Raw genomic sequence first — 26,367 nt, 5'->3', positions numbered from 1 at the left:
AAACTGTATGTAATCCCCATTGTTGGAGGAGAGGCCTGGTGGGAGGTGATTGGATCATGGAAATGGAGTTCTCATGAATGGTTTAGCACCATCCCTCCTTGGTACTGTTTTACGGAAGTAAAACTTTAGGTAAATGCTGTGGCGGCAGTTAGAGCTGCTCCTCCGTGTGAGTCACAAGGCTTGGAAAAGGGAGTTGAAGGATGTAGCACTTGCCTGGCACCTAGTAGGGACTCTACCTGACTCAGCCCAACCAGGGTGGATAGGAGGGAATGGCATGGAGGAGCCTGATCAGCCAGCAAGCAGGAGCCTGATCAGCAACGACCTAAGGTGTCCTGGTCCGTTATCTGGCAGGCAACTGGGTGGAAGGTCATCCACTGAGATATGAAACCCAGAAGGAAGAGTCGGTCTATGGGGGATCACACTTTTAATGAGGGATACCATCACACAGTTGACATTTACTGACGACTGATTTCAGGCATAGTGCTAATCACCTTACTTTACTATTTTGTTTAATCCTCACAACACTCTTACGAAGCTAAGTTGTACCATTATCTCCATTTTGCAATTTAAAAAGAAACAATGAGATTCAGGGACTGATTGTTTGACCAGTTACTAAACGTGATTTGCACCAGAGCCCAAGTTGATCATTTATCTACCAAGCTCTGCTGAGTTTGAGCTGCCTGCAGGAATTCCACCTGATTGTATCCACAGGCCGGACCACAAGCTGGGAAGTGTGGGCAGAGACATTCACTTAGGGGTCACCTCTTATGGGGGGCACGGCAGGATCAAAGCTGTTGGGCCTGGATGAGATGGCTCAGGAAACTCTGAAAAGGAAGAAGGCAAGAGGACCTGGGGAACACTAACCTTAAACAGGCGGAAAGAGGAAAAGAAACCAGCGAATGAGTTTGAGAAGCTGCCCTCTGAGAAAGCGAACTCTTAAAAATGTCCTTCAGTGAATCTTTTTCAAATGCCCCTAGACCAATGCCTGGCACTCGATAAAGGACCTCTGGAGTCAGAAGGGGTTCTGTCAAGGGGGTGGGGGGACTTTATGCCTAATTTTTGCAGCTCCTAAAGGACCAAGCCATATGAAACCCACGGGGAGACCTCGATACCTGGGAGGCAAGTCTGAGACAAGAATAGGGTCAAGGACCATAGCCAAACCCTCCTCAGAACACAAGAACTCTTTCCCCAATTCGACAGGGCAGCGGCGGATGTGAGCGCCACTCACAGCTGCCCGCTCTGATAAGAGGTTACTGCGGAAACGACCAGGAGGGAACGGGCGAGGATCCAAGCCGCTCCTGGACTGGGGTCGCCTCGGTCCGAGAGGGGGAGCGCGCGCCCTGACACGCAGGCATGCGCGCGCCTGTGGGAAGTCGGGGAGCGCGCCTGGGCCCCTGCCCGTCGCCCGGCTCTCCCCTCGTTGCAGCTTCGCTCTTCCTACAGCTCCTTCTCCCCTCCCAGCGGTTTCCCTCCGCAGCTGTGGGCCTCCACTGGCCCACGCGGACGCCCCGCGACCCCCGCAGCCTGGCGGGCAGCGCGTCACGGGAGCGGACCAGAACACAGCCCGCTCCGCCCCATCGCCCGCGGCCCCGCCCCCTCTGGCCGACAAGGGGCGGGCACCACCGGAGTGGGCTCCGTGGGTGCTGGGGCCGGAGTTTCCTCACTCCCCGCCTGGCCGTCGCTCCTCCGCTGACTCCGCGCCCTTCTACGGGCCGTCTCCCACCCCTGAGCGGACGCAGGGAGTCGAGGCCGGGCGAACCGGGCGCCATGAAGGGCAGCTGCCTAACGGGCGCCGCGGCGGAGGGGCTGGCCGGCTGAGGGCCCGCGCTGGGCCGAGGCATGCGGAGCCCGGGCGGGATCCTGCTCCAGGCGCTGCCCCGGCTGCTGCAGCACGCCGCCCTCCCGGGCCTCGCCGAGCCGCCGGCCCGCTGGGCCCTGCCGCGGGGTGCGGGCGGGGACGGCCCGGCGGACCGCCTTCCCCGCGGGGGCGGGGCGAGCGCGGCGGCGGCAGCAGCGGCGGCCTCGGGCGCCCTGCTCGGCGCCTATCTGGAGCGCCACGGTCCGCCCGAGGCTTCGGAGCTGCCGGAGCCGGGCGGGGCCTTGGCGGGCGGCCCCGGGAGTGGCGGCGGCGGCTTGGTGGTCGGCGTGGCCGAGGTGAGAAACTGGCGCTGCTGCTGCCTCGGCAGCACCTGTTGGTGCCGGAGCCTCGTGCTGCTCTGCGTGTTGGCCGCCCTGTGCTTCGCTTCCCTGGCCCTGGTCCGCCGCTACCTTCAGCACCTCCTGCTGTGGGTGGAGAGCCTTGACTCGCTGCTGGGGGTCCTGCTCTTCGTCGTGGGCTTCATCGTGGTCTCTTTCCCCTGCGGCTGGGGCTACATCGTGCTCAACGTGGCCGCTGGCTACCTGTACGGCTTCGTGCTGGGCATGGGTCTGATGATGGTGGGCGTCCTCATCGGCACCTTCATCGCCCATGTGGTCTGCAAGCGGCTCCTCACCGCCTGGGTGGCCGCCAGGATCCAGAGCAGCGAGAAGCTGAGCGCGGTTATTCGCGTAGTGGAGGGAGGAAGCGGCCTGAAAGTGGTGGCGCTGGCCAGACTGACACCCATACCTTTTGGGCTTCAGAATGCAGTGTTTTCGGTAAGTGGGGTCCCGCTGGCCTATCCCTCTCCAAGTCTGTTGTTGAGCGGTCTTGTGGCGGCCCTAGGAGGGCGCTCTATCAGATAAATACCAGCAGAGAAGTGACATTGACGGCAGGAGTTACGATTACTTTCCATCGCAGCCTGGAAATCTGTCATACACATAAAACATACCTAACGCGGAGCCTCCAAAGAGAGTTTGTTAGATAAAAAACTAATGTTTCTTTTCGGGATGGGAATGTAATTAAAAATGAAAAGCCCTCTTAACAATAGGCATGCAGGGACATGAATGGAAATGCCCATCTTTAATACTTGTCATCTTTTGTAGCAGCTTTGGCAACATTTAGGGAGGAAAGCTTTCTGTCTTGCTTGCATAAATACATCCAGGGTTTTGATTCAAGTTTTTAGCGACATGGACCAAAGGAAGTGTTTCAGTAAACAGTGGAGGAGCTAGTTGCAGACTCCGGATTTTGGAGTTTCCTAGATTTGAAATGGGCTTTTTCTTCTTCAAGTAATTGTGCTTTAATGCGATGTAAAGAAGAAAATCCTACTGTTTATCTTTCTTTCTTTGGAAGAACTTCATTTCGAAATCACGGGGTGGTGAATAAAACAGATAATCTTTTGCTCAGGTAGCATATATTTTTCTTCTGTATATGCACCATTATAGACTCTTTTCTGTCCTTGTATTCATATGTTTTGCTTACTCAAGTTTCTGTAGCTAGTGTGCATCTCCATGCAACTGATTTAGGATAGAAACACTGCTAGTGAAGAGATCATCTTATTGGAAGAAAGGAATCTGGTCTTTACAAACTTTGTGACTTTGGATCAAGTTACTGACCCTGTCTGGCTTCACTTTTCTCTTTTCTAAAGTGAAGGACTTAAAAAAGTAGATTACCACATTTTCTTATACACCATGGAATACTATGCAGCCATAAAAAATGATGAGTTCATGTCCTTTGTAGGGACATGGATGAAACTGGAAACCATCATTCTCAGTAAACTATCGCAAGAACAAAAAACCAAACACCACATATTCACACTCATAGGTGGGAATTGAACAATGAGATCACATGGACACAGGAAGGGGAATATCACACTCTGGGGACTGTGGTGGGGAGGGGGGAGGGGGGAGGGACAGCATTGGGAGATATACCTAATGCTAGATGACGAGTTAGTGGGTGCAGCGCACCAGCATGGCACATGTATACATATGTAACTAACCTGCACAGTGTGCACATGTACCCTAAAACTTAAAGTATAAAAAAAAAAAAAAAAGTAGATTACCATGTTCCCCAAATTCAATGATTCTAAACTACCAAGAGTTTATGTAGATTCCCAGGAACTTAACCCTTCAGCTAGACTTAAAGAAAACTGTACTGAAATAAAGAGATAATTGCATTCAAAACCATAGGAATTGATGTATTTTAAGTGATTCTGATGCATTGTTTTGTTTCAAAAAGTAAATTATTGTTAGTTTCTGGAAACTCATTTTGTTTTGAATTAGGAATAATTCTAACCAATCTACCTCTTTGTGATGAAATTAAAATCTTTCTCTTTTTTCTTTTCTTTTAAATGCCTTTTGCAAACCTCTTGATTCCAAGCAACAGCAGCAATGACTATGGAATGGTATTTGGTAGAGGCAGTGGAACAGATAAGGGGTTTTCTGCAGAGATAAAGTTGAGTGTTAGCAGTAGTTTGATATAGTCTTAGTCTTAAATTTCTTTTTCATACCCTCCTATAGTATGAAATATAAACTTGAACTTTGACCCAGTCTTGGGTAATAATAAATAAACTGTCCCAGGACTTTGAAAGAAGGTTGGGCTAAGGAACCTAAGTAGATTGATTCTGTTAGTTTGTGTTTCAATATAGCATGTATCCTTGGGCCTTTTCTTGTCCATCTACTGTGTGCCAACTACTGTCCTAGGCTCTTTCCACATATTTCTGATCCTTAAACCAGCCCTGCAGAAGTTGATTATGCACATATTATAGACTGGTGTCTACTAGTTGGGAGCACAGGGCTGGTGTTGTGAAGTCCTGCTGTCTGCTTAGAATCTAGTGACCTTGGGCAAGTTGTTTATTCTCTCTGGGCTTCAGTTTCTTATTTGTAAAATGAGGAAAGTAATGATACCTACTTCCATAGGATTATTGAGAAGATTACATGAGATGAATACATGCAGCAGAGCCTGGCTTAACAAACACGTGTTGGCTTTTGTCGTTTCTGTTGTTATGACCCAAGGTCACCAAGGTACTAAATTAATGGTAGAGTCAAACTTTGAACCATGGTCTGATGGCAGGGTCTCAACCAACCACCTCTTTATTTCTTCAATATATATTTAATGCCTGGTGTAGTCATGGGTAAATAGTAAGGGCTCATTATGTATTTATCGATTGACAATAAGGTAGGCTTTTCTTTTGATTTTGTCTCTTACATATTAAGTATGTAACTAAGAAGTTGTATTTTGTGCTTGGTAATAATTTAAGGTAATCTTGTAGTTGAAACTGAGCTTGACAAGGGACAACTCTCAATTTAGCATTGTGTGGTCAATAAAAAAGAAGGGAAAAAAAAGAAAAATGGCCTCTTGCAATAGGTATTATTGTCACCATTTCACTGAGAAAGAAACAGAGGCTCAACCATCCAGGAACTTCTTCAGTCACCCACCTACCAAGTGGCTGAGCTAGGGTTTGAACCCAGGATCAGCTGATATGGTGCATCTTACTGTAAAATTTTGACTCATAGCCATAGCGGGGTGGACTGTGAAGCCCCTGGATATGGTCTGTTACGTCCTGTTTATACCTATTGTTCTGAACTGCCTGCTTACAGAAGTAGTCCTTTCAACAAAAACAGTTTACTGAATTCACCCAAGATATGTGAAAGAAAAGAAAGCTTAGTTAAGGCTGATGTTGGTTTTAGTCTGACTTGACTTTCTGCCTTCTAGAACTCCATTCTGCCTCCTCATGTATCCTCTCCACCTCATACCCCTCCTGCTGACCATAGCTGCCCCCTTTTCTAGGCATATTTCTTGTGTTTTCCACATCCCTCCCTATCTTTGAAATCATCCTTTTTTTTAAAAAAAGAAAAAAATTCCAGTTAAAACTCATTTTTTGTGTGTGCCCATAATAAGAGAAATTCATCTGGGCGTACCTCAAAGAAGTTAGGTGTAGTGGTCATGTGAGGCCCAGGCTTTGGAAATAGATGATCCTGAATTAGTCTGTGCCATCTGGCCTTCTCCATTTCCTCATCTGTAAAATAAAGTAGTTATGAGGCTTAAAAAAGCTGATACAGTGAAGGCATTAAGTATTTTGTCTGGCTCATAGTCACTTCCCAGTAATTGTTAAGTGTTATTATTGTTTGTAGTGGTGGAGGTAGTTGTATTCACATTTTAGAAGCAGGAGCTGATTGTAAAGGATAATATATGGAAGAAGGAAAGGTGCTTTCCCTTGCTTATCTCCTCTGAACCATTTTTTCCCCTTCTCCCATGCATGGTAGAAACTTGAAATCAGATTGGTTCCAACATTTACAGTGTCATCTTGAAGTAGTTATAGTTACTCTTTTGAGCTATACTTTCTGTTGTGGGATGTGTTTAATAATACCTGCTGCAAAACTGTGATAAAATATATAGTTTGCTCATTATTTACTATTTCTTTCTCACCATCCTCTGCCTTCCAAAATAAGGACAGTGAAGTTGAGCTACTTTTTAAAAAAATTTAACAAATACCTACATTGTACTTAACTAATTCCCAGGCACTGTTTAATCATGCACACATAACTTATTTACTGTTCATTTCAGCCCTGATCCTCATCTTATAGCTGAAGCAGTTGAGGCACAGTGGTGAAATAACTTGCTCAAGATTACACAGTTAGTAAATGTTTAGAGTCATTAACTTATCCAGGAACTAGTGTTGGTCCAAGAAGAGCTGGATTTCCCAGACACATCCTGATTCCAGTTATAGAATACTTATCCTAGAGCACCTTAAAGATCAGACATTATGGAGGACTGGGTAAGGTTCTATACAGTTGACTTAGGTATCATCCCAGATGTTAGAGCAGGGGTCAGAAAACCACAGCCCAATTTTGTATGGCATACAAGCTAAGATTGGTTCTTCCATTTTTAAATGGTTGGAAAAAATATCACAAGAATATTTCATATACATGAGAATTATATGAAATTCAAACTTCAGCATCCGTAAATAGTGTTACTGGAATACAGCTGTGCTCATTTATGTGTGTGCTATGTGTGTCTCCTTTTAAGCCAAAACAGCAAATTGAGTAGTTACTACAGACCCTACTGCCTACAGAGCCTGAACTGTTTACTACCTGGTGCTTCATGGAAAAAGTTTGCCAACTTCTGCCTTAGAGTCACACCAACAAAACAGCTACCAAGGCTGAGCCCCTGCAACTGTAGGAAGAGGCCCTTAATTTCTCACATATATCTTGTATTTTTATGTAACAGAAAAAAAATTTTAAACAAAAGCAATAAATGGGTACTGTGTGTAAAATGCAAACAAAATAGAAATGAGTAAATTTTAAAGTGCAAGACCTTACCCATCACCCTGGCTCACTTCTTAGGGAACTGCTTTATAGAATTGTGTGTTACCAAACTGCCAGTTACTTTGGTTATTTATATGAGCCCACCATAGGTTTGAAGCAACAAATAGATTCTTTGTTTTGGAGGGAGCCGGGGAGCTATGAAACTGGTACTGACTGAAATAATAATAGTGAAAGATGTCATCATAACTTTAAGCAGATATAACTGTTCTCAAGTTTTCTTAGAGTTTGCATTGAGCTATCAAGAAGGTAAATTACTTTTAGTAATTTAGTTTATATTTGAACTGAAATTTATTACAACTAAATTAAAGTTTTTGGCAAATGACTCTAAGACCGCAAATACAGTATAGTCTTAGCTTATGCTATGGGGTCTTCTGGTTCTGTCTTAGCTCCTTTGTAGCCCTGGCGAAGTGATTTAATGATTCTGGCCTCCAGTTTTCCTTATTTGTAAAATGAGAGGGTACAGATGAGGTCAGAGTTTGCTTTTAAAAAGACAAATGTTCTGAGCAACAATGTAACATTACCTTTTATTTTTTAACAGTTTAGTGATAGTATGTGTTATAAAAATACACATTTTCTCATTTTCTTGAGTTCTTATTCTGTAATATGTTTTCTTATTTTCTTAATTCTTATTCTGTGCTGTAGATAGAGCCATAGATTCAGAAAAAGATATGATGGGTCATAATACTTGTCACTGTATCAGTGTATCTAATGATGATTTCTTCTTACTATTAAAGTGTAATGATTCGCTGCCAGTGGTACAGTTCAGGCAAAATAGAAAGGCAGACACGGTCTGTGTTTTGAAAGAGTTGGAGTCTGGCCCTTAAGGGTCAGATAGGATGAACAAGTTGTGTAATGTCATCTCAGTGCACATCCTGAGACCTCACAATACCACTGAATGCAGTTGACCTTTATTTCCTTGAAACTGTTTTCCCACTCTTTGTGTCTCTTTAGTTATCTCATCAGCTTCTGCAGTTTTTGTGTCATATGTAGGCTTACAATTCACTAATCTATATCTCTAGCCTGTTATATTAATGTATATACAGTATGTTTTATTAACCCTTCCTAGATTAAAAAAAATTTGTTTAAAAGCAAAGAGGTTATTAAAACATGTTTTAACAATATTTGTTTTTTCTGTCTGTATGTATTCATTGTAAAAACTTTGAAAAGTATAGCAAGTACAAAGAAAAACATCATTAACATTTTAGTGTTTATTTTTCTCTTTGCATTTTATTGATATGTATTTTAATGTAATATTGAGTTAATGATTTTTGTGACCTTCTTTTACTTGAAGTAATGAACATCTTGTTATTACATGTATTACAACATGACTTCTAATGACTGCGCAGTCAGCTGTAGTTTTCTATCTTTGTATCTTTTTTATTCCTGCTTAGAACTGGGTCTTAGATATATATAGAAGGCATATGATACATGTTTTAGTACAAATAATAAACCTATAGTATGTCAGACTGTATGAAGAAAAGCTTTTCAACTTGTGTTCCAGAAATTATGTACAATAAGATATAAATTTTTCCCCCCTTGGGAGAAGATTCAAGGCCTCTGTGTGTATGTGGGTGGGAGGGTGGAAGGGGGGTTAAACCAGATTCTCAAATAAATTGGTGACACCTCCCTAAGATATTTGGGAACCATTAAAAGCAGTTCCTAATTTAGGGACAGTGAACTCATGAAAAAGCTTGCATATGTGAAGATGCTTCTGTGTTGTAGACAGACATTGACCTAACCATTTCTGTCAGTAGAAATCTCTTTACCCTGAAGCCCTCTCTAGCTGTTAGGGTAGGGTCTCAGCACTGCTGCGGCCTTCTTGTTCTTTTTTTTTTTTTTCTCCAGTAGCAAGACTTTTTTCAGTACTCTCAGGTTTGCTTGAGAGACCCTAACCAGAGGGTCTTAGCCTTGACATTAGGTTCACCTTGGAGGTTTCTGGAAATATTTTTAGTATTCATTCAGTAAATAATTAGTAGGTGCCTAGTATGTGCCTGCTGCTGTTTTAAATGCTGGAGGTGTAGCCGTGAATAAAAGAAAGTCTCTCCCTTGAGGTGGTAGCATTCCAGTGGAGAAATAGCATTCTAGGTAAATCATGGTGTAAGTTTTGCTGATAATAAGTTAATTTTCATTTATAACATTTTTTCTGTGTGTTTGGCAAAGTGTTCTTAATTTCTGAAAATCCAATTAAAAATGGACATTGCATTCCAACTTGTTTATAAACTGGCAACTATTCTAGGTTTCCATATTTATAAATAAAACATTATTGGTGTTGATACATCCAACCTCCAATAAACATATATTAAGCAACTAATATATAGTAGGCATCTGTTAAGATCTAGGGACACAATGAGGACCAAGAACGACAGTCCCTTTCCTCACAGAATTTATAGTCTGGGAAAGGACTGAGGGGCAAACAAACGGTGAAACCTTCAGTTGTTCTCCAGTGCAAAGGGGACAGGGAAGTATAGTGTTCTGTCAGAGCACTTGAAAGCACTTAACAAAGATTTGGGGCATCTGGGAAGGTTTCCTAGAGTAATTGATGACTGAGTAGTGAAAGACAGTGTAGGAGTTTTCGGAGTAAATGCAGTGGGAAGAAGGATGTGCTTGTTGTACTCCCCAGAAGGAACAATGTAGAAAGGCCCAGAGGGAAAGGGGAGCAAGTAGTGTTCTAGGAACTGAGAAAATTTTGATGTGACTGGGACATAGTGTGACAGGATGCATGAAATGCTCAGAGGCCAGATCATGAAGCACTTTGCACTCTGAAGAACCTCATGGCAGTAGGAGGGAGTTTAAGTAGGATTAGGCTCACTTTTTAAAAAGATTTCTGCAGGGTTACCATAGGTAGTGAGTGGGGGTAGTCTGTGTAGTCAGGACCAAAGAGGAGACTGAATTAGAAATAGGCCCAGACGGTGGATAGATTTCCCCAGAGAAGGTGCGGTTGACAAGATGTAGTAGATATTGAATGTGGGAAATGAGGAATTAGCTATGTGCCTGACTGATGAGGTCTCCAGCTAGGGCCGCTGAGATTGGGAACACAGAAAAGATGAAGAGGTATTTTGGGGAGTAAAGGAAAGAGAATAGGTAGTTAATGTTTTTCTTGAAACTGATTTTTAAAGTTTTGATTTTCTGAGAGTGAAAAATAGTTGCCGCTTCTGAATTCTTTTTCTCTGTTCCCCAAGTTTTCTGAAATATTAATAGGAAATATTTTGGGGATATGTACAGTAAAATAATTTATCAGTAAATATTAATTAGATGAAAAGACCAAACTGGTCATTTTAATTTCTCTTGACCAATCCTTTCTTAACAGTCATAGGGATTCATGATTTTTTTCTATAGGGATTCATGATTTTTTCGTATATAATATAATGTATTTTAATTGGAATTTATAATATTTTAACAGTAACTTTGTTAATAAGCAGCATCTCAAATACCAAGCAACAAGTCTATACAGGAAGGTATAATTTGCCAAAATTAATGCTAGATTCACAGAGCTGCACATAAAATTTGAGGTCTTCTGAATACTGGTCACCTTTATATTTTTTATTACATCCATGCCAAGATATTCTATGTAAAAACAAAGTTTCTTCATGGGTTAAATTAAAGTGGTAAAGCCATTGTGTAAAAAGCTATAATCTTAGAAAGCAGAAGAGCTGGGTCAGGTTTCCTGAGAGCTGTGCTTGGTGCTGTGCCTAAGAGGACCGACCACAACCCCAGCTTCAGTGAATGATCTGAAGACAGAGGTTCTCTGTTGTCAGCTCCAAAAATGCTGTGTTCAGAGGTGAATCAGCTCTTGCTCTTCAGAATTAGTTTTTTTCCTCTCATTTTTTTTTTCCCTCCCAGATGGAGTACTTCTTTGTTTTCAGGATCTATTTGGTATAGTGGTGAAGTGATGTTCTACGTGTTAACCCCTGCTGACCCAGTTAAGTGAATCACATCTCCAAGTATATCACTGTACCTCTGGGAATAAGAGGATATATAATTTTATAGTGCTTCTAGAGTTTTTAAAATATGAGATGACAGCAGTCAGGTGGTGTTTGCCATCCCTTAAACTCTTGCTGTGGTATCTCATCATAGAAACTAACTAGCAAGATAGCATCGACATCCTAGGTTGAGAAATGTAGGGGTTCTTTGATTTGGAATACAACTCCTGAGCCAAAATGCTGGGTACTGCAGGCAGGAATTGCAATGGTATTGATCTAGGCTCATGTTTAATGTCTTTCTACAAAGTAGAACAAGGAGACAGAATTTTATAACTTTGGTGCTTGAAGACTTACTGGGGAGAGAAGGCTGGATGCATCTCCTTGTGGGAACAAGTATTCCAAATATGTTTGTCAAAGACTGAGCTAGATGGAGATTCTGAGTAAAATTTTTGCTTATAGAAAATGCCATATTAAAATAGACCGGGTGCAGTGGCTCACGCGCGTAATCCCAGCAGTTTGGGAGGCCGACGCGGGCAGATCATGAGGTCAGGAGTTCGAGACCAGCCTGACCAACATGGTGAAACCCGGCCTCTACTAAAAATACAAAAAATTAGCCAGATGTGGTGGTGTGCACCTGTAATCCCAGCTACTCAGGAGGCTGAGGCAGGAGAATCGCTTGAACCTGGGAGGCCGAGGTTGCAGTGAGCCGAGATCGTGCCATTGCACTCTAGCCTGGGCAACAGAGTGAGACTCTGTCTCAAAAAAATATATATAAAACAAAAATAAAATAATTTGGAGGAAGCTGTTCATCTTTAATAAAGTTATTAATAGTTTAAAACCTGTGTATATGTATGTTACTGTGTTGCTCCATTGGTTAAAGCATTGAGCCCTCCAGCAAAAATATTTATGATTATTAACTAAAATTATATGTATGCATAGTAACACTGTTTCCCAAGGGTAAGGTTTGGTCATGAAAGGTTTGATAAACTTCAGTTTATGCAGTTTATGCATGGGCAACGGTCTTGTTGAGTTGAGTGGTGGAGTTGTTTCACATTTAGGAAATCTGTTCTTAAATTACCAATTTGAATATTATTGATGTCATCTATGAATGTCAATTATGTGTTCTATTTAGAGAAACTTCATTACATTTAAAGGTAAAGGTTGTGGCCAGAAGTGTTGCATTCTGAAATTTTTGAACTGAGATATTTATTTTAAAGATAACTTCCACAATATGTAATGTTTTGTTATTAACTGCAATATAATTTTATAACATTCATTTTTGTCATATGTTCTCATGTTCTTTATTTGACATGTTTATTCTAAAGAAATTTCTCTGCTCCTGTAAGTGCTCTAAATTGAAGAAGGAACCTTGCTCAGCTTAGCTCCATTCACATCATTCTTTGACTAGACTCCCTGGTACCTTTCCTCTGAGTATAGGCTCCTTCCTCTTTTATCCAAGGCCCCAACAAGTATCACCCCATGTAGTTTTCCTGTCTTTATTTTACGGGATTTGTGTGTGTCCTATAAACAATCCTAGCTGTACTGCCAACTTTATGAATATATTCTGTACTTTCCCTGCCATTGCACTCTAGCCTGGGCGACACAGCGAGAGTCCGTCTCAAAAAAAAAAAAAAATAAATAAAATAAAATGATTTGGAAGCTGTTCATCTTTTGTTCATTCTCTTCTTGAAACACCTGCCTTCCTCATCCTATCTATCTTTGCTTGCTAAACTCATACTAGGCTTTCAGTGAATCCCTTGAATCCCTCTCTTCCCAAAAAGTTACGCTTTGGTTTCCACTTCTACAACTAATTTTCATCCTTTATTCTTTAATGCTCAGCATGTAGTCCTTCTCAATGCTCCCCATTCTGTCTGTTTCTGAAGTAGTTTATGTGTATTTGTCAGTGTGTAAATCCATCAGTGGTAGGCATTGTGTCTTTTTATCTCTTCCAAGCACTTCTTGGAGCATCTCGCATGAGCTGTTATTGAGTCAGTGATCGATAAGGTGGATTGTTAACAACCAGTCACTGTAATATTCTTTCCAAATCAGCAGTGATGCATCTCCAGTTCATTAGCTATTAATAGAGTTGAATGTAGTTTTATTGAAAATGTGAAATGATTTTTAGATTTGGTTGTATTAATAGTTATAGATTCACCTATAGCTGATTAAAATGTCAGATTTTAAAATTTGTAAAAAAGTTTCATATAGTGGCCAGTAGCTTTCTTATATACCAGTAATACTCAGATGGGGATGTGGAAAAGTTACTTTCAAAATCGGTAGTAGTGGCAACAATAATTAACATGAAGTGCTTAGAAATAAACTAATAAGAAATACATGAGATATGTGAATAAAGTGACCAAACTTTAGTAAGAGGTATAAAAGAAGATTTTGAGTAATTATAGAAAAATTTCTGGATAAGAATACCTAATATTGTAGAGATTTCAGGTCTATCCAGATTAATTTGCAGATTTGCCTTAATCCCAATATGAAATTTACTGATTTTTTTTGAGTGACAGAATGATCTGCAAGAATAAATATGGCCAAGAACAGTTATGGCCATTTTTAAAAGAAGCGTAAAGAAGGAGTTTGAATAGAATGGGAAATTCCTTGCCACGTATTAACTGGTAGTCTTTATTACAATTTGGTTTCAGTACGAGATTTGAGATACCCATGTTTTAGTTCTAGTACAAGATTTAAAAGATACATGGACAGTATTAGAGCTCCAAATAAGCCCTTTTTATATAAAGTAACTTTTATTTCTACTGAAGTATACATAATAAGTCCATGGAGAAGTTATTGATTATTTAGTATCTAATGCTGGGAAAATTGGCTACTGGGAAAGGGGAGGGATCAGGCTATATCCTCACCTTTAATTTGAATAAATTTCAGAAGGAATAAGTGGTGAATGCTAAAAAGGAAAACATAATCAGAAGAAATATATAAGTAGAAACCAACAATAGACTCTTAAAACACTTTCTAAAGCTAAATGCAGTGGAAAAATAAGAGGAAAAAATAGATAATATTTGATTATATAAAAATTTAAAAACATTTGTATGTCAAAACATAAAATTAAGAGATAAAGGACACTTTAGCAAAAACTATATGCTACATATAATAAACAACAGGTTGCCCTCACTATATAAATAGTTCTTACAAATAAACAAGAAAAACACTTAACATCTCAATAAAAAAAGAGCAAATGTGAACAAATGAAGCCATAAGGAAATGTGAATAAAAAACATATGTAGAAAATGTGTCAATATAAAATAGTACAGATTAATGATGAAACATCATTTTTACTCCTATCAAAATAAGAAAGATTAAAATTTAATACCTACAGTTGGTAACAGTATGACACAATGGACACATTCATGTATCACATACTGACAGGTGTGTTAAATCATTGTGAACATTTTGGAAAATAAGTTTTTTACTATTTGAACCAATAATTCTACTCCTAATGATCTATCCTATCAGAGTTAAGATACGTGTGTCATGTATTGCTGTATACCAGATCACTTCAAAACTTAGTAGCTTAAAACAATCATTTATTGTCTCACAATTTCTCTGGGTCAGGAATTCCTGTGCAACTAGCTGGGTACCTCTGACTCAGGCTCCCTCACAATGCTGCAATCAAGGTTTTGGCCAGGGCTGCATCATCTTAAGGCTTGACTGGGGCAGGATTCACTTCCAGGCTATTGACTGGCTATTTTTCCAGACTATTTTTGCTAGCTATTGACTGAAGACATCGGTTCCTTGCCACATTGCGTCTCTCCATGGGAGCTACTTAGAGCGTGGCAGCTTACTTGCTTGAGGAAGAAGTGGAAGTCCTATTCATTTTGTAACCTAATTTTGGAAGTGGCATCTCCTCACTTCTGCTCTTGCCTGTTTGCTAGAAGTAAGCACGAAGTCCAGCCCACACTCTAGGGGAAGGGATCACACAAGGGCATGAATACCAGGAGATGAAGTCATTAGGAATATTTTAGATGTTGCTTACCACAGAGGTTAATATCCAAAAGATGTCATTGTAATTTTAGAATTTTTTGATAATAGCCAAAAATAAATGTGTAATTACATATATACAAAAAATAAAGCAATGTAAATATTCTACAGCAGGAGTGGTTAAATTGTGCTGCATCCACACAATAGTAGTATAATTGCATAATAATGATAATTTTCACCTTTTTTGAGTGTCAGTCATATGCCAGGTATTTCCTAGATACTTTAGAAATATTTTTGGTCCTAACAACAGCCATCTAAGCTGGTGATGATTTTCATTTTACAGATGAAAAACTGATAGCACTTTGGGAGACTGAGGTGGGCGGATTGCCTGAGCTCAGGAATTCAAGAGCAACCTGGGCAACACGGTGAAACTCTGTCTGTACTAAAATACAAAAAAGTAGGGCCGGGCATGCTGGCTCACGCCTATAATCCCAGTACTTTGGGAGGCTGAGGCGGGCAGATCACAAGGTCAGGAGATCGAGACCATCCTGGCTAACACGGTGAAACCCCATCTCTACTAAAAATACAAAAAATTAGCCGGGCATGGTGGCGGGCGCCTGTAGTCCCAGCTACTTGGGAGACTGAGGCAGGAGAATGGCATGAACCCGGGAGGCGGAGCTTGCAGTGAGCTGAGATGGGGCCACTGCACTCCAACCTGGGCGACAGAGCAAGACTCGGTCTCAAAAATAACAACTACAACAAAAAGTAGTGGTGTGGTGGCATGTGCCTGTAGTCCTAGCTACTTGGGAGGCTGAGGCAGAAAAATTGCTTGAACCCAGGTGGCGGAGGTTGCAGTGAGGCCAGATCGCACCACTCCACTCCACTCTGGGTGACAGAGCGAGACTCTGTCTCCAGACAAAACAAAACAGATATTTAGAGACAGAGTAGCATATTGAATTATCAGCACCAGAATGCCATTCTAGGGTTATCTGGCTTCAAAGCTCAGCGACCACACTGCTATTTAAGAATGCTTATGAAGAATGTTTAATGATATGAGGAAGACTTACAAAACTGTTTTTACAGAGTTATCAATGTGTGGATTTTATTTACATGAAAGAAAAAATAGTCACAAATGTTACCTTTCAATGGTAGTATAATAGAATATTAAAATTTACTTTTATTTCATTCTAAATTTTCTACATTCTGCATGTATTCTCTTTATAATCATTTTGTAAACTCAGGATACTGTTGTAAAGATGTCAGCTCCTTCCCAAGGAAATACCACTAGTTAGACTTAATACACACATTTTTTTATGTTGAATTGAAATTTTACTTGGTAATGAATCATTCCCTTTAATCTACTCTTCTAGATTACTGATCTCTCATTACCCAACTATCTGATGGCATCTTCGGTTGGACTGCTCCCTACCCAGCTTCTGAATTCTTACTTGGGTACCACCCTGCGGACAATGGAAGATGTCATTGCAGAACAGAGTGTTAGTGGATATTTTGTTTTTTGTTTACAGGTGAGTTTAAGGCCAAGGGTTGTCTCTTTTTTTCTCTCTGTTTCTTTTTGTATGGCGTTGCTGATTTGACAGATTTCATTGAAAATAATCAGAGGGTTTTTCCATTTTAGATTTTTTCTTTGTTCTTTCATTACTACTACATATTTTGACAACATTAAAATTTTTTAATTGTGTGGATATATGCAAGTGTGTAGAACTGAATTGATACAGAAAAATCCTCTTAAAGAGGCAAAAAAGAATGACAAAAATAGGGTTATTTTTGCAGTGATTATTTTCAGAGTCATCACAAATCAAATACTGTATTTTGATTTTGTGTGAAGTGTATCTGAAAATAATTTCAGTAAGATCGGGCAGAGTTGAGTGCTTATCTTATTTATATTCAAATTATTGAAACTCACCTATTTGTATTTTTTAGTATTATGTTGAGAGTGTAAATTTCTTTCTAGTACAATTTGATGTGAAACAAAAGATTTGTTTTAAAAAGTATTACCTCATAAAAATATCTAAGGTTTTCTATTACAAGTCCAAATAAGACTTGTATAATGGATTATTATTACCATGCAGATTGTAATATAGTTTGGGGCACATAAAATTTTACATAAGAAGTTGATGAAAGAGGAAAACACTGCCACATAGGCAAATTTCTTTAGAGCCTTTAAATTTGCATGCAGAAATAGTTAACATTTGTGATTGATTTTATTCCTGAGATTTAACAAAATAGAAAATCATAATTTTTCATGAACTAGTAAGATGATGATGATAGTTCACCTTTATTCCATGCTTTATATGCCACATATTTAAGCTCATTTAGTCCCTACCAACTAGGATGTACAGATTTTTTTTTCAGATGTTTATTATCTTGAGCTGGTTATGTATTATACATCTCTTCCCAACTCAGCATTCAGTGACATCACATTGATAGCTTGAATTGCCCATGATGGGAACATTTACACCATGGGAAATGGCAAGTGCTGTAAATCAAGCCCCCTATCTCTGATCCACAAGAACTGGTTCACAAAGACACCATTAGATAGTAACTTGTTTAAAGTCCCGACTAATAAGTGGTAGAGCCAGGATTTGAACCAAGGTGGTTGGTTCTAGAGATTATGCTCAAAACCAGTAGAATATAGTCAGCCCTCTGTATCCATTGGTTCCACATTCATGGATTCAACCAACTACAGATCAAAAATATTTGGGAAAAAAATTAAAAATAACAATACAACAATAAAAAATAGCACAAAAAAGTATTACAATAACATAGCATTTACATCATATTAGGTATTATAAGTAATATAGAAATCATTTAAAGCATGGAAGGATATGCAAAAGTTATATGCAACTATCATGCCATTTTATGTCAGGGACTTGAGTATACACAGATTTTGAAATCTGGGGGGCTCCAGGAACCAATACCCCACAGATACAGGGGACAACACTATACTCCTCTAAGCAAATAATACTAATGAAATGGTCCTCCAGACTTACTGGTCTTTTAACTTGTTAGTTTTAACTTAACTGTTATTGAGTATATGGTACCGTATTACAAATTTAATTTTGGTGGCATTATTCTCAAGTTTTTGAGGCCCTATCTTATTTAAAATACTATGATAAAATAAAGCCAGAGTTAATTTTCTTTGCGCTTATGAGGTACAAGTTTAGTACATAAAGTAAAACCATGAATATTTACATTGAAATATTGCCTAAATAAAGCTTATCAATAAGAGTACTTGCTTTAAGAAAAATTTTGTAATATTTTTGACATGCAAAGAGTCAGTTTTTATTTTTCTTTACTTTTTTTCCCCAGAGCTATATTTTCTTCAGATAATCTGAATCTAAGTTAAATGTTTTTGTTACAGTTGGTTTATTTATATAATACAGCATCCTAATCATATAAAGTTAAACTTTCTATGCATTATATCTATAGCACAGTATATAAATTAACATTTATGATTGTCCCAAAGAACTGTAAAATTATCTAATATGTATTGCATTCTCAGATTTTTTTAGTATGAAGTTAAGCATTTTTTGTAGTTTCCTGAAAATAAGTAATCTATTTGTAACATTTTTTTCCCTTTGACTTTACATTTGAGTAATTAGAATCCCTCATTGTTAGTAGCTTAGAGAGAACTTTTACTATTTGAAACTTTATATTTTTATGCATCTTAGTAAATTACTCAACTATAGTCAATGAAGTTCATGATGCTTTTTAAACTATAGAATCTTCTTTTATTCAGTGATTTCTCACCCGTTGGCTAAGCTGGAAAATTTAAGCTTATAATACAAGACAGTGGGGAAAGCACATATTTCTTAGCCTAGGGATTTATGAAAAGAAGTGAAGACATGTTTACGCTTGTTTGATTTAATTGATATTAGTTACAGCTTAATTTGTATCAGGAGGCATTTAATGCAGCTTACAAAATATATACAAAAGAAAAAAAAGAGAGCTTAGGTTAAAGCTAGCAGAATAAGTATATTCATGAGATTCCTCTTATTTTCTAGAAACGAGCCACAAATTTGCCTCTGAGTTTTATGGCTGCCAGCCTAAAATAAAGCAATACAAAATAACTGTTCATAGGAAGCCACAACCATTTCTTGTACAGTTTGATTATCCCTTATCTGAAATGCTTGCAGCCAGAAATGTTTTAGATTTTGAATTTCCTCAGATTTCAGTATATTTACATTGTGCTTACCTGTTGAGTATCCCTAATCCAAATGTCTGGAATCTAAAGTGTTCGAATGAGCATTTTCTTTGAGTGTCTTGTTAGTGCTCAAAAACTTCGGGTTGGAGCCTTTGAGGTTTGGAATTTCTGGGTTAGGAATGCTCAAACTGTACTGAAATCCAGCTTAGATTCTGTGGTCTATTTAGTTACTCTTCCATGCCTGTTATTTTTCTATGTATCTACTAACCAAAACCCCAAACCTGAATACATCCAAGTTTTATCTGCTTTGCCCCTATTCTTTTGGGGAAGTCATGTAACCAGACACATTGATATTTAACTCATGGTTGCAAATCTTCACCTAGTTTCTCGACACTGCCCCACATCCCATCTCTCTCCTTTGTCTTCTCACTCCCCTGCTGTTGTCTTGAAATAGTTAATTATTTTAAACTATCTTCACTTCTCCTCACAATTTTGACTCCTTCATCTGTTTCCATCTTTATTGTCAGCAGATTACCTCTCTTGCTTAACAGAAAAATCAGAAGCCTTCAACTGAGAAACCCCTGAATTTTCATATAAGAAATCTGTTAACTTCTTATGTTCCTGCCCCTGCTTAGCTTGCTTTCCAGTTAGCATTAAGAGATGCCTGTCTTTCTGTATGAGGCTTGACCTTCTGCCTGTGTTTGATTCTTTGATTTCATTTTAATAAGGAAACTTTTAAAACAATTGTCTGTACTATCTATTTCCATTTTCTAAACCCTTTTTAACACTTCACTTAGCTAAGGAAGATGGGGAAGGTGTGTTGGGGGACAGTACAAATCGTCAGGCCCTGGGATCAGAAGTGCAGCTGGGAAAGTCCCACTTAAAGATGTAACCATTTCACCCTTGCTATCTGTGGCCCTGCCACTTCCTTCCCTCAAACTGCTCTTCTTAGGGCTGTCAGTAAGCTTGTCTAAACGAGATGTACTTTCCATTTCTCATCTAGCTTGACCTGTTAGTAGTCGTAAGACTCCTGACAGTGCCTTCATTATTAAAACACTCTTTCCTTAGTTTCTTTGATACCACTGTCTTAACTTTTTTTTCCCACTTGCCTAGCTTATGCTTAACTTCTTCCTTTCACCCCTTATATCTGTGTTTTTGAAGATCCTAGCTTAAGTTTTCTAGTCCTACTCTGAAAACTTTTTTACAGCAAATCCAGTTACTCTGATGGTTGCTAATATGTGTATTTGGGTCAAGACCCTCCCCCTGCCCTCATCCTACTCCTCAGCACTTGTCTTTAGCTCAGACCTCTTTCCATAGCTTCAGACCCCTTCACTGACATCCATGAACTTTTTTGGATATCTAAGAGGCACCTCGAATTCAGCATGTCTTAAACAGAAGGTAGCATCTAATTCACAAAGCACCCGCCCCCATATTTTTTTCATCTCTTTACATGGTGTTTCCATTTGTTGATACATAGCAAACTTAGGAGTTTTCGGTAAATATATCTTGTTTCTTTTAAGAGAAGTAACAGAAAACAATTACAGAATTTAAAGACCCAGCTTTAAGATGCCTAACTTATTTACAATTTTACTGAGTGATGGGTACTCATTTAATGGCACCCCCTTGTGCAAGTTCCAAGTTCCTCCCCTCTCACACTTACCATACCCCCAGTATGCTCTGCTTCTGTTATCTCCTCCCCCAACCACCCTCAGCACTTGGATTTAGAATACTTTCCCTTTAAAGCTTATGTTATAATTATGGGTAGATTTTATTGAAATTGTATTATATTTCCGTATCACTTTTGGTTACAGCAGCCTTTGTAAACTTGCTGGGACATTAAATAACACCTGCTGTGTTTGCTCCAAATCCTAAAGAACTGATTTACAAATGAACTTTGGAATAAAACTCATTTAGAAAATGTATACTGCTTAGACATTCTGAGGAACTGTACATAGAATGCTAAAGTGGGCCGGGCGCTGTGGCTCATGCCTGTAATCCCAGCACTTTGGGAGGCTGAGGCAGGCAGATCATGAGGTCAGGAGTTTGAGACCAGCCTGGCCAACATGGTAAAATCCCGTCTCTACTAAAAATACAAAAATTAGCCAGGCATGGGGCGCATGCATGTAATCCCAGCTACTCAGGAGGCTGAGGCAGGAGAATCACTTGAACCCGGGAGGCATAAGTTGCAGTGAGCCGAGATTGTGCCACTGCACTGCAGCCTGGGCGACAGAGCGAGACTCCATCTCAAAAAAAAAAAAAAAAAAGAAAAAAAAAGTACAGAGGGACCACAGTTTCCTATAGGACAATGAGAAACTGAAGCTTCCCTAAATCACACATCACTAGTGAATAGCTAAGCTAAGACTAGAAACCTGACTTTCAATTTGATCAGTGTGATGATTTTTCTAGTATCCCTTTGACTAACATTTTTAAATAATCATCATGTTTTCCTCTGATTTTGTTTTTTCCTAAGTACAGGCAATTACTTGTTCACAATCTCTTGTTAATTCTTTGGAAGTTTATTGGCATTTCATTTTTTTAAGTGGTCTGTAATACTTTTAATTTTGTCTTCACCAGGTAGTTCATTGCAAATAGTAGTGCTTCTCACTAAGTGGGCTTAGAAATACCTATGGACATTTATAGTCATGCAAAGGTATAATACTACATTAATTATACCAACAAAGTTTAGCCAGCTGTTACCTCTATTGTAGACATTTTTTATTCCTTGAAGAAAGCCTTTTGGTACAAAGAGACAGGTTTGGCTTGTATCAAGTGAACCAAAAGGAATGTGTGTTTTCCTAATACCATGTCATGGTTACCTGTAGACTTTGGTCCTCCACTACCAGGAGAAGCAGCAAAGGAAAGAATAAACAATAACTGTGTGTAAACTATTTAAAAATGTATAACCCTTTACCTACCATCTTTGAGAAGCACCCTGTTTGAAGCATTTCTAAGCCAAATATTTATTGGATTTATTTCTCTCTTTTTTTTGTATAAAATATTGATAACTGTAATGTTTTATTTTTATTCACAGATTATTATAAGTATAGGCCTCATGTTTTATGTAGTTCATCGAGCTCAAGTGGAATTGAATGCAGCTATTGTAGCTTGTGAAATGGAACTGAAATCTTCTCTGGTTAAAGGCAATCAACCAAATACCAGTGGCTCTTCATTCTACAACAAGAGGACCCTAACATTTTCTGGAGGTGGAATCAATGTTGTATGATTCTAATGAGATACGTGATTGTCAAGAGCCTAGTGTGCTATCTAAGGTCTAGCAGTCACTTCACTAGTGGGCAGAGACAAGTTCTAATTGTATTACAGCACAAACAAAACTGACTAGTTTTTAAATTGCACAATTTTTTTTTTTTAAAGCAAGAATCATTTTCTGGGTATGTAAGTGTAAATGTAGATGCAAATTTGGCTGCACCTCTTTATCATGCCTGTATTGGCCTATAGGTCTGCACTTTAGTGTTTTTTAATTGTTTTATTTCTGGGTATTTACGAACAGAGAAATAACCCAAATATTATTTCTGCTTAGTGTCTTTATTTATAAAGCCCATGAGTAGTTTGTATGCATCTTTCCTACTTGTAAAGATGAGTAAAAGTATGCAGTTTTAAATTTATAATATTATTGGATGTTCTTTGCTTTGGTAGTCTTTCCAGAAAGGATAAACAGTGGTTTTTGTTTTGTTTTGTTTTATTGTTTAAGTGGGACCACTTAGCTTCCCGTTTCCTTACTAGTTAAAGAACAGACATTAATTTTCAGTTGAATGTATTTTTGCAGGCATCATATTGTTACAGGGCCATTTACACCTATTCACAAAGCTTAAATCCTACCTTGTGGGACTGAAGTGCTCTTAATATAACTGTTTATTTTCACTGTGTAATATGCAAAGCAAAAGGGAAATTATTTGGTGGATGGTAGCTCAAAATTGGAACTCTTGTTCTAATTCAGTTACTTTGGCTTTACCCTCCTTAGATTTTTCATCAAAGGGCTGTCCCATTGCAATCTTACTAAAACATTTTGTTAAAATAAACTTTTTTCCTTTTTATATTAATAATTAGGCTTTTAAATAAAGATGTTATTCCTTTAAAATGGTGGGCTTACCATCATTGAAGATGTCACTCAGGTGGCCTTGTTTGATCAAAACGCCTTTTTTAAAAACCAAGCTTTAAAAACATGTTTATAATTTCATGAAGTACATATATATTGTTCCCACAGTCTTCAGCTTTAAAACTATAAATATGCCCAAATTTGTGTTATTTGCCCTACTTTAAGTAGGTTTATTGTGTTTGTTTTTTCAGTACTTGTTTTTCTCTGATAAGACTCAGGAATTCTGAAATGTGAAATTGTCTCAATTCTTTCTCTTGTAGCATGAATCAAATGTATTTATTAATAGCACTTATGACTATAGAATATAATTTGGCATATGATTCATATTACATATGTATTCATTTTATTTTTAAAATAGTTTATAAACTTAATGAATTTTTTTTACAAATGAGGTTATAGATATTAATGCAAATTTTCTGGTAGGTATCTCTTTTTTTTGCTATGATGATTCCAACTTATCAGAGACCTCCCATTTGCCTTTTCATTACGGTGAAAGCTTTGCCCTCATCTACTAAAGTACAAAGGAATTCTTTGGAAGCAGATTATTCTAGTCTTATGCTAGAGATGAATTTGATCATTTTAATGTGTGATCTTTTTGCTCTATCAGGTATAATTGTTTTCCTTTCCTTTATAATGCGTAAGTTTTCTCACCTTTGAGTAACAGTAAAGTTCATTTATATGTCCATACCTAGAAGACCAGTGCAAATACTTTGAGAGCACCTGGGTCTACAGGACATAATTGGCATCTAAATCCTCATTTCTTGCTATTAGTAGGAAAATAGATATAGTATTGTAATACCCTTATTCTTTTTGAATCCTAATTACTCATTTCGGTTTTTTTTCTCTCTTTTGAATCTAGTTGCTGGTTTTCGTTTAATGATTTTAGTTTAACAATCCCAACCAACAATACATTTGATTTATTTTTTTCTGTCTAACCTGACAACCTTTTTCTTGTGCTTCTTGTTTGTTGGTTAGTTTTTGTGAAAGGAATCATTATTTAAGATCACTGTTTTCATACTTGTTTTACACTTCACGTATTTTGAAGTACATTTATTTACTAAGCATTTGTGACTTGAATAATTTCACCAAATGAATACATTTTGGTAGTTTGTAATGAGTTCTTCTAATTGTTACAGTTTGCTTGGTACTTAACAATAAATATGTAAAGGTAAAAGAAATAATTTTCTGTATTCTGCCAATCTTAATTTTATATAATAAATCATCCATTTTTTTCTTAAAATAGTATGGATTGACTGTTTCTAAAATACCAATCTATGGCTGTGGTTTTTCTTTTCTTCAGCATTTCCAGCATCCAAGTAAACAATAGTCCCTTATAGTCCTGCTACTTGATGGGTAAATTTGGTTGCTGGGTTTTTAAGTTGCACTCACAATAAATCGTGCAAAGCATTGTCATGCCTTATTTACTCCATTTTTAATCCTGCATCCCAGATTTATGGCAGCAACACATATCTACAGGATACTTTTATGTTGTCCAAATATTGCTGTCAGTCATATGTACTTATAAAATGTCTCCAGTCATGTATATTTATAGAAATGAAATGTCAAATTTCTCAGACTGTTAAAGTGCAGTATAAAGTTGCTTAATGCACACTTAAAAATGATATATAATTTCTGAATCCTATGAAATATGTGTTCTTTTTTAATTCTTTGGGAGTTTTCTTAAGTTTTACATGTTTTTTGGTTTATTGTTAATGATTTTGTTTACTCTTTGCCAAATTTTGTCATGTAGGTTATTTTACAATAGCACCTTTAAAAAAATGTATATGCTAATTTACTAAGCATATTCATGTCCACTTTTATTTGATCATCTGATTTGTGAAATAACTTGAAATTTGTACTGTTTGGTTTGTGAAAATAATATTACCAAATCTCTGTCATTAGAATGTGTACTTTATGTTCAGAAGTGACTGTGGGTTTATTCAGAGCCAGCCATTCTCTCCCTTGATGCACTTTGTAACCAGCTACACATGCTTTTAGGTGGCTTTTCCCTGATAGGGTCAAGTATATGACTATAAAACATTTTTCTTGTGAAGCTATTAAGTTCATTAGTTACTCTTATTTCCCCTTGTTGTAACTAAGTGGTGCAGGTATAAGCATATCCCCAGCATTCCTGTGTGTGTGAATGTGCACTGCTGATTTGGACTGTTCTTGAGAAAGGTGCTGTGACTTACATATGTCAATATTTGTTAGCTCTGGGGATATCTTTAGAATGCTTGAGAAAGTTGCTAGGTGTGTGCCACATTGGTGCAGGTAAATCCATGCTGTTCACAGCAAAGCAGCATTTGCAGAGAAAAGAGTTTTACATAGACCCCAGGAAAAACAGTACTAACCTGGTTGATGGCCTTGGTGGTGGAATTTTGTTTCAGCCAGAGGCTACTCATTATATCAGAATGATGTTCAGTATAACACTATCTGATTTTTAGATTGGTCGATTTCTGTTGTAATCAAGTATTTAGGATGTAATCTTTTTAAAGTCATTGCTTTAATCTGAAAAGCCATTAGAAGGGAGAGGAATCACTGTTCCACAGGATATTTAAAACTCAGGAGTTCAAATAACCTCACATATTGAACATAAACTGTTAACTTATTCCACAACTAAATTCTAACGTGATACTTATGAATTGCAAAATGATTACTGCAAACTTTTTCTAAGGTGGCTGAAGATTTAAAATAGATCATTCTAAAGGGAAATCAGTAAAATGTCTTGATAATTGGTATCCAAATCACTTGTGTGCCTGAGAAAATAAAAGGTAATATTTTACTTTCTTCTCGCTTTTCTTTCTTTGTCTTTATACTTTAATGCATGTAGAGAAAAGACCCTACATGTCATGTAGGGTGGATTCAGGGGATATCCTGAATCCCCTGAATCACTCCTTGATTGAGGGGTTAGGGAGGATGTACTCCTAAAAATGAGAATGTTGATGATTGACCCTCCATGGGGTGCTTATGGTTCTTGAAGAAGCTTTAAGGAGAAGTTATTCTGACGTCTTAAATTGGCACTCACTCCAGTTTTTTTCTATATC

General features: G+C 38.3%; 1 protein-coding gene across 2 annotated transcripts; it reads left to right on the top strand.

Moving 5' to 3' along the window:
- Positions 1-1,662: 1,662 nt before the first annotated feature.
- TMEM64 (transmembrane protein 64) lies at positions 1,663-26,110 on the top strand. 2 transcript variants are annotated; one of them, XM_528186.9, is made up of 3 exons: positions 1,663-2,634; positions 16,415-16,570; positions 22,241-26,110. In XM_528186.9, the coding sequence occupies exons 1-3, from the start codon at positions 1,840-1,842 to the stop codon at positions 22,430-22,432; spliced, it is 1,143 nt and encodes a 380-aa protein (XP_528186.3). In that variant the 5' UTR covers positions 1,663-1,839; the 3' UTR covers positions 22,433-26,110. The 2 variants fall into 2 exon arrangements, with proteins under 2 accessions (XP_528186.3, XP_003311872.1); XM_003311824.6 differs by lacking the exon at positions 16,415-16,570 and having other exon boundaries at positions 1,719-2,634.
- Positions 26,111-26,367: the final 257 nt, after the last annotated feature.

Source organism: Pan troglodytes, chromosome 7 (genome assembly GCF_028858775.2).
Source record: "Pan troglodytes isolate AG18354 chromosome 7, NHGRI_mPanTro3-v2.0_pri, whole genome shotgun sequence".
Classification (NCBI taxonomy): domain Eukaryota; kingdom Metazoa; phylum Chordata; class Mammalia; order Primates; family Hominidae; genus Pan; species Pan troglodytes.
The sequence above is the reverse complement of the archived record's forward strand: the minus strand, read 5'-3'. Positions and strand labels throughout refer to the sequence as shown.

Coding starts and splice junctions, on each gene's coding strand:
- TMEM64 (XM_528186.9), top strand. CDS start 1,840: ATGCGGAGCCCGGGCGGGATCCTGCTCCAGGCGCTGCCCCGGCTGCTG. Junction 2,635..16,414: donor TTCAGAATGCAGTGTTTTCG/GTAAGTGGGGTC, acceptor CTACTCTTCTAG/ATTACTGATCTCTCATTACC. Junction 16,571..22,240: donor ATTTTGTTTTTTGTTTACAG/GTGAGTTTAAGG, acceptor TTTTATTCACAG/ATTATTATAAGTATAGGCCT.